Raw genomic sequence first — 9,023 nt, forward strand, 5'->3', positions numbered from 1 at the left:
CAGCCAGAGTGTGGTGAATCTGTGGAACACATTGCCGCAGGGAGCTGTGGAGCCCAAGTCATTGAGTGTCTTTAAGAGAGAGATAGACAGGTTCTTTATTGGTAAGGGGATCAAGGGTTACAGGGAGAATGGAATTGAGAAACATATCAGTCGTGATTGGATGGCAGAGCAGGCTCAATGGGCCAAATGGCCTAATTCTGCTCCCATATCTTCTGACTGGGAGTTATGTTTCGATTTGCTTCCAGCGCAGTGCTGCGTGGCCATTTTTGTCCTGCTGTTCCTCACCGATTACTGGTACATCGCTGCCTTATATGCCGGCTGGTTACATTTGGACCGAGAGACGCCAAGGAGCGGAGGTCGGAGGTCAGCCTGGGTCCGGAGCTGGCTGGTGTGGCATTACTTTCGTGACTACTTCCCAATCACGGTGAGCTCCCTTCACCTGACCCCCATCTTCTCTCCCCCCCCCCCCTCCCTCCCCCCCCCCCTCCCCCCCTCGTCCCTTCCCCCCCCCACCCCTCTCCCCCTCCACCACCCCCCGCTCCTTCTAAACCCCTCCACCAACCCCCCATTCTCTCTCTGCCCTCCACCCCCTCTACCCCCCAACTCTGCCCCCTACCCCACTCCCCATGACCGAGAAACCGAGATGCGTACCCTTTATTTGTTTGACAAAGCAAGATCCCATGTGCTGATGGTGCACTGAAGAGGTGGAGGTGTGGAGGGGAAAGTTTTGCAGGTTTCGGATGAGGGAGGGAAAGGGCTGGTTTCCCGCAGGGACTGTAAATGGCCTGCCCACCAGGATTTGCCGGTAGTGGAGGCAGTGAGTGCGTTGGGAAGGAAGTTCTGATGGGCGCTCGAGCGGAGGGGAATGTCAACTCTCAGGGCCAGAGCTAATTGGTGGGGGGGGGGGGTGGTTTAATAGGGCTGCTCTGCGGGGCAGAAGATGGGCCGATTGGCCTCCCGAAAGGAGCCATTCGTGGGTAGCATTGGCCAGGCTGGCATTTGGTTGCCCCCAGAGGTAAACCCCACAGTTGACACCCATTGCTGTTGGCGTGGAGTCACATGTAGGCCAGAGCAGGTGGATTTTGTCCCCTCGAGGGGATTAGCAAACCAGGGTGAGTTTTGACAACAATTTGACAATGGTCTTCATTAGACTCTTAATTCCCAACAATGGAGATAAAGCTAGCGTCCAACTCCTTTCAAATTCTGGATAGTCTTCACCCATTGGCTTCCAACCAGCACCCCTTCCCCCAACCTCTCCAGGGTCAGTGTGCAGTCTGCCTCCTATCCCTGAGACCTCGGCACTGATTGAGAAAGAACGATGTGGGCATGGGTTGCAGAACTTGGGAGTGGGCGAGATTGGCATGTTGCTCAGAGTTGGCCACGTCTGGAGACAGAGCAGGAAGGCCAAGGAATAGCGGTCATCGGGCTGTTCTTTTTTGAGATTCTGCAAAACTTTGGCTGATGGAGAGGTCTTGAAGTGAACACTGTGTATATTGACGGGCTGATCCTGGGTTTGGAAGGACTGTCTTATGAGGAGAGGCTGGCCTATACTAGTTGGAGTTTAGAATGAGAGGTGATCTCATTGAAACGTATGGGATTCTTAATGGGCCTGACGTGGTCAAGAGGATATTTCTCCCTCACCTGAGAGTCTAGGACCAGAAAGGGCAGAGTCTCAGAATAAAAGGATGCCAATTTAAGACTGAGATAAGAAGGAATTTCTTCTCTCAGGGGGTTGTGAATCTATGGAATTCTTTACTGCAGAGAGTTCTCAAGATGGCATCATTTAAGGTTGAGATGGTCAGGAGGAAATCAAGGGTCACGGGGGAAAATAGAGTTGAGGATAGTCAGATCAGCAACAATCTCATTGAATGACCCGATGGGCTGAATGGCCTACTTCTGCTCCAATGCTGTATGTCTGGTATCGAGGGCTCTTGTGGTGCAGTGGTAGTGCCCCTAACCCTGCGTCAGAAGGTCCAAGTTTAAGGTATCGAAACGCCTCTAGTCGCAAAGTATCTGGGCCCCATGATTGTGCCTGAGCTGCATCTCCTTCATGCTGTCTGTTTTCTTTGCTCTGAGTACACAGCCAGGCTCAAGCAGCATCAGAAGGGTCCAGACCCGAAACGTCAGCTTTCCTGCTCCTCTGATGCTGTGTTCATCCAGCTCTACACCTTGTTATGTCCTTAATGCTGTCTGTTTTCTTTGCTCTGAGTACACAGCCAGGCTCAAGCAGTCGAACCAGTGAGCGCAGGTCATTCACCAGACTCGCTTGTTCAACCACAGAGCAGTCGAACCCTGGTCTGATTGGTACCGCGGCTGCTGATTTTTGTTTCTCGTTTCACGGAGGATTTCCCTCCTTCCCTCCCTCTTTCTTCCGAAGCTGGTAAAGACAGAGGATTTGAATCCAAAGCACAACTACCTGTTTGGCTTCCACCCTCATGGCGTCCTCGTGGCTGGAGCTTTTGGCAACTTCTGCACCGAAGCGACAGGCTTCTCTCATCTCTTCCCTGGTCTCACCTCCTATCTCCTGATGCTGCCTTTCTGGTTTAAGGTGCCTTTTTTCAGAGAGTATATCATGTGCGGAGGTAAGACTGGTGACGTTGCCTTTTCTCTGTCCTACCAAAGGTCCTCAGACAGCACCTTCCGAACGTGTTTTATTTTTCTGCCCTTTCCTGGAATGGCACTACCCTTGGCAAAGCTAACGTTTATTACCTGTCCCCTAATTGCCCCCCTTGAGAAGGTGGTGAGCTGCCTCCTTGAACCGCTGCAGTGTTGTAGGGACACACACACACCCCCCCCCCCCCCCCCCCCCCAATAGTGCCGTTAGTGAGGGACGTCTGGGATTCTCACCCAGTGACATTGAAGGAACGGCCAATTATATTCCTGAGTCAGGGTGGGGAGTGGCTCGGAGGGGAACTTGCAGGGGGTCATGTCCCCATGCATCTGCTTCCCTTGTCCTTCTAGATGGAAGTGATAGTGGGTTTGGAAGGTGCTGTCTGAGGATCTTTGGTGAATATCCGCAGCGCATCTTGTAGATGGTACACACTGCTGCTACTGAGCGTCGGTGGGAGGAGGGAGTGGATATGGTGCCAATCAAGAGGGGGCTGCTTTGTCCTGGATAGTGTCGAGCTTCTCGAGTGTTGTTGGGGCTCCTGAGTGTAAATGTATGGGATATGTGTGTGTGTGTGAGAGAGATTTACACAGGCTGTGTGATTTGAGGGAGTGTTTGAGTGAGAGAGTGTGGGTGTTTGAAGATTAAAGTTAATTGCACACCTCAGAGCGTCCTCAGTTAACATTCTCCCTCCTGTTCCTGATTTTAAAAAGAACTATTTGCATTTATGTAGTACCTTTCCTGACCATGGGACATCCTGATTGCCTTGCCAATATAATGTAGTCACTGCCTATCATGTAGGGAATGTGGCAATGACTTCAGGGGTAATGTTTTATTGACAAATGTCGCCTCGGGCGATGAGGAGATTAACTCTTTATTAGCCACCTAAGAGAGGTGAATGTATTTTAAGCTCTGCTTGGAAAAGGTAGATAGTTTTTGTTCCTTGCTCAAGTTTTTGGAGTGGGATCTTGCAATTGCCCAGAAGCAAGGGAGTCGGCTACAGCCTGGAACAGTCGGTGGTAGTGTCCATCTATTGTAGCAGCCTCCTGGCTCCTGAAACACAGATTGCTAACTTGGCCAAACAGCAAGGGATGCTGGGTATATTGGCCAAGTAAAACTCTGAACTTATAAAACTCAGATACCAGACTTAGTGCAAACACATCTGCCAGGTGCTAATGACATTAGCAGAATGTAAAAGGCAACAATTATCCTGGACAGACCTACCTGCTAACAACTTATCCACTAAACAGTCCAGACAGAAAGTTATCAGGTCCTGTTACACAAAGAAACTATCAGTAGTGGTATGGTGGCTTAATGGTTAGCACTGCTGCCTCACAGCACCAGAGACCTGGGTTTGATCCCACCTTCAGGCGACTGTCTGTGTGGAGTTTGCACATTCTCCCCGCATCTGTGTGGGTTTCCTCCCACAGTCCAAATATGTGCAGGTTAGGGTGGATTGCCCGTGCTAAATTATCCCATAGTGTGTAGGTTAGCCACGGGAAATGCAGGGTTTACAGGAATAGGTAGGGGGTTTGGGATACTTTCCGAAGCATCGGTGCAGACTTGATGGGCCGAATGGCTTGCTCCTACGCTGTCGGGGTGATTCTATGAGTGGGAAGCCATCCAAAGGAGTGACCAACTGTTTAGCAAGTCTCCTCAATTTGACTAGAAAGTTCAAGAAAACCATTCAAAAAGATATAAAAGCAGGGTTCGCCACCAGACTCCTCTCTGAGACCTTCTGAGGAGACCCGCTGACTGTTCAGGGTCTGACCAGAGACAGAGTGGAGAATTGGTGGAGTTGAAGGGGCTAAATAAGATTAGAGATAGTATTGTCTTGCAGTATAAAGCTACTGTAACTTTGTTCCTAGCAAAGTTTGGACTGCCTTGCATTAGTACTGGCTCGTGTTCTCAGTGATTTGATGGTTTTGGTAACATGGGAGATTCATTCATAACATTCTGGTCGTCTAACTTACTTTCACGAGGAATTAGACGACACTAGACTACTGCTTATCTGCAGTACAGTGCACAGTTTTGGTCTCCTTGCTTGAGGACTGATGTCATTGTATTGGAGGCAGTTCTGAGGAGATTCACTCGATCGATTCCAGAGATTGAGGGGCTTGTCTTACCAACAGAGGTTGAGAAGTTTCGGGCTGGAGTTCAGACAAACGAGAGGAGATCTAATAGCGGCCGATAAGATGCTAAAGGGGATTGGCAACGTGGACGTGGAGAAGATGCTCCCTCGTGAGGGACAATCTAGAACGAGAGATCACAGTTTTAGGGCAGATTTAAAACAGCTGGGGAGGATTTACTTCTCTCAAAGGGTCGGGAATCTGTGGAAGTCACTGCCCCAGACTGCAGAGGAGGAAGGGACACTGAGTAAATTTGAGGAGAGAGACAGATATTTAATTAGTAAAGCAGCAACTTGTTGGACAGGGATAAGGTGATTAAAAGCAGAGCTGTGTGCACAAGAGATTTGATTCTTATCATTTACCTCCGAACAAGGTTAATGTAAAGTCACTTCCACACCATGTTCTCATTTAGAGAGAGGACTGGTAGGGGTTTAACCGGAGGGTCACCATGCCTCGGGCAAGGGGAGACATTGAGGAGGAGAATCCTCCATGGTTAACCTCAGCCACCACGGGAATCGAATCTACATTGTTGGCATCACTCTGCATCACAAACCAGCCATCCAGCTAACTGAACCCCGCATCACCCTCTTAATTGCTGAGCGACTTCCATGGAGATAATCATTGAACACACATTGTAAAAGAGGTCTTAGATTTATTGTGAGTTCTTTATCTGTAAGCAATGGGCATCCACTAGGAATACTGAGCCAACATATAGCCGTGCTGGCCTTAGTTTGATTGCGGGATTCTTTGAATCCTTTATCCATGAGCAATGCCAGAGGGGATCCGAACCAAACACATGTCAGGGAGGAAGCGATGTTCTGAAAAAGGGTCACTGGACCCGAAATGTTAATTTTGCTTTCTCTCCACAAATGCTGCCAGACCCTCCTGAGTTTCTTCAGCAATTTCCATGGTTCTTTTTAGTTTCAGGTTTCCAGTGCCCGTGGTTTTTTTTGTTTTATTTTAGAGAGGAATTCAAACTCATCTTAGATTTATTGTGACATTCTTTGAGTCCTTTATCCATGAGCAATGTCAGAGTGGGTCCACCAGGAATAATTAGTGTGTACACATCAGTTTTGAAGTCAAGCTGTTCTTTGGTTTGTGGTGAGATTCTTTGAGTCCTTTATCTGTGAGCAATGCCATGGGAGAGTGCCAAATAAAATTTGAAATCTTCCCCTCTGATGTTCCATTGCCTTTGTTAATTTTCTTTCGTTGTCTTTTTATCACACTGTGGTTACAGGGCTGGTGTCTTCGGAGAAGCAGAGCGCCAATTATATCCTGAGCCAGGAGGGTGGTGGCAATGTGGCAGTGGTGGCAGTGGGAGGCGCCCCAGAGTCGCTGGATGCCCGTCCAGGGGCCCTGAAGTTGCGGGTGCTGGGGAGGAAAGGGTTCATCAAATTGGCACTGAAGACTGGGTAAGGGAACATACAGGAGGCTGCCACCTCTCCCATGATGAAGGGCTTTTCCTGTTTCAAAATGGCTTCAAAACTATCGCGGTGAAGCATAGAAAACGCTACAGGAATGATTGATACAGAGAGGGTGTTTCCCACCGGTTCGTTGGGGGTGGGGGGGATGGGAGTTGTCTAGGAATTAGAATAATTGTGAGGTTCATTCAATCCTTTATCCATGAGCAATGCCAAAGTCGGCCCATTAGGAATAATCGGCACCCATCAGAAAGGAAGCCAAACCGGTTTTCGATTTTTTTTTTTTGATGAGATTCTTTGTTCTCTTTATCCGTGAGCAATGCCACGGGAGAGTGTTAAATCTAATTTGAAAGGCTGCTCGAGAGATGCGGAGGAACCTAGAATTATTGTGGAAATTTGGAATTTATCCACCCCTGGATGGTTGTGAACTGTCAGTCGTTGGCATTTGTTCACGGTCGACGTGGTTCTGTTCGGGGATAGGATTGAGGGGTGTCGAAGTAGACCAGAGGGGCAGAATGGCCTGCTGCTGCCCCACATCTATTGGTAGCAGTGTTTTTTCCCCCCCCCCCCGACCAACCTCCAGAGGAAGGGGAAACTGGCACAGACTGGGTTAATGGGGAAAGCAAGGGGTTGGCGAAGGAGTCTGAAGATCGGTGACGTGCCTTCTGTCTTTCTCTCTGGGCGATGCCTACCTTCTCCACAGTGCCCACCTTGTGCCGGTGTTTTCCTTTGGTGAGAACGAGCTCTTCAACCAAGTGGAGAACCCCCCCGGGTCCCGGCTACGGGTGATACAGGACAAGCTGCAGAAGGTGATGGGTCTGGCTTTGCCTCTGTTCCATGCCCGAGGGATATTCCAGTACAGTTTCGGACTCGTGCCCTTCCGTAACCCTGTCTACACCGTCGGTAAGCGGGGGCTTGGTAGGAGAGGGGCGAGGGAGAAGTGTACTCTTGTGGGGTGGGCAACAGTGGCAGGGAGTAGTGGCTCCAACACCCCCTTTCCAATTTCTCACTCAATGGCAACCTTTCAGCGTCAAGCATGGCGTAATTTCTGGGGCAAGAGCCTCCTGCTATCCCCCTTCCTCCATGAGGGGCCAAGTGGCCTCCTCCTGCACCTCCTATGGTCGCCGTGGCTGCCTGCTGAAGAAAGCTGGCACCACCCGCTGGCCGGAAGCCTGGAACTACATCGTGACAGTCAACTGTTTACATAGGGGATTCCCGTTTGAAACCTCTGTCTCTGGTGGGGATGTGGTTTGGGAGGGGGGAGGGAGACTGAAACAAGTCGGTCAAGGAAGATCCCATGCCAGTGCTGAGCTCGTGATACTGGATGGTGTTCCCACCTCCACTCCCCACGCTCTGCAGTGATCCCAAACGAAGGTTGTGATGCTTCCAGTAGTTGAAGAGCTGCCTGGGACTTTGTTTTTTTAAGGCTTTCCCTGCCCCCTCCCATGTGGTTACGCCCAAGGGCTGGGGGCATGTGTTCAGGACATGGGGTAGGGGAGACATAATGAGGAAGGGAATGGGATTCAGTGAGACAGCTGAGGGTCACTGAGAACCATTTTGTGACTGAGCTCGTCCCTTCTTTTCTCTCTCTGTCGTTGCACACCTTACCCCGTGTCCCTTTCTACCTCCTTTTTCCTTTCCCACCCTTGAATTTATCTTTTCCCTGCTGTCTGTCACACTCATCTCTCTCTGTCCAACTGTCTCTCTCCCCTCTCTCTTTGCTCCCCTCTCACACTCTCTCAATCTTTCTGTTTTCTCCTCTGTCTTTCCCCTCTCTTTTTGACCGTACTCCCCTCTTTTGTGTCTCTCTTGTCTGTCCCACTGTGTGTGTATCTCTCTCTCTGTGTCTCTTTCTCTGTTACTCGCTCTCTCTCACTCTCTTTCTGTGTCTCGCTCTCTCACTCTCTGTCTCTGTCTCACGGTGTATGTATACCACGCTCTCTCTCTGTCTCACTCTCTCTTTGTCTGTCTCCCTCTCTCTGTCTGTCTCTGTCACTCTTTCTCTGTGTGTGTGTGTCTCTCTCTGTCTCACTCTGGGTGTGTGTCTCTCTCTTTCTGTCTTACTCTCACTCTCTGTCTCTGTGTCTCACTCTCTTTCTCTGTCTCATGGTATACGTATATTGTGTTCTCTCTGTCTCTCTCTCTCTTTGTGTGTGTCTCTCTCTCTCTCTTTCTCTCTTAACCCTCCCCCTTCCCTAGTGGGGAAGCCAATTGCTGTGCAGCAGAATGTGAGTCCCTCGCGGGAGGATATCGAGAAGCTCCATGGGGAATACCTGGAACAGCTTGTCGCTCTGTTTGAGGAGAACAAGACCATCTATGGCATCGCGGAGTGTAACCACTTGGAGCTGGTATAGAGAGACTGGCATTGTGCCCACACCCAGAGACATGCTCTCGTAGTACTGTTCAACCTGGCATCACCCTCCTGTTAGTCACCAAACGCCCTCGTCCCAATAAACCCCGGCTCGCTGTCCTGTTTTTACGCCAGTTCTCACAAACGTCTGCTTTGTGCCCGACATTGTATCAAGAGAGAAGGTTCCACGAGGCGCTTTTGTTGGTTTTTCTTTCAGGGTTTTCTTTGACTGTTCAGCTACAAATGTTTCTCCCACTGTCTCGCCCTCCCTCAAGATTTTGAGCTTCCAGTTCCGATCAGCGTCCCAGTTCGCGTGGAAAATTCCCCATGGGCTGGACTCTTCATCCGTGGCTCAGTCTGCAATTGTACGTCCAGCAGAGCACAGCAGTGTACAGGGAGCTTTACTCTGTATCTAACCCCATGCTGTCCCTGCCCTGGGAGTGTTTGATGGGGGAACAGTGTAGAGGGAGCTTTACTCTGTATCTAACCCCGTGCTGTCCCTGCCCTGGGAGTGT

At 50.0% G+C, this 9,023-nt stretch overlaps 1 protein-coding gene across 1 annotated transcript; it reads left to right on the forward strand.

Annotated features, from left to right (window-relative positions):
- Positions 1-245: 245 nt before the first annotated feature.
- On the forward strand, positions 246-8,637 carry mogat3a (monoacylglycerol O-acyltransferase 3a; the record flags this gene model as incomplete). The annotated part of the gene is made up of 5 exons (XM_048594086.1): positions 246-424; positions 2,378-2,582; positions 5,975-6,149; positions 6,862-7,061; positions 8,358-8,637. Coding segments are annotated over 5 exons (914 nt in total), but the record flags the coding sequence as incomplete, so codon positions are not given.
- Between the last annotated feature and the right edge of the window lie 386 nt (positions 8,638-9,023).

Source organism: Rhincodon typus, unplaced genomic scaffold (assembly GCF_021869965.1).
Source record: "Rhincodon typus isolate 14 unplaced genomic scaffold, sRhiTyp1.1 hic_rhity00005784, whole genome shotgun sequence".
In the NCBI taxonomy this organism is placed as follows: domain Eukaryota; kingdom Metazoa; phylum Chordata; class Chondrichthyes; order Orectolobiformes; family Rhincodontidae; genus Rhincodon; species Rhincodon typus.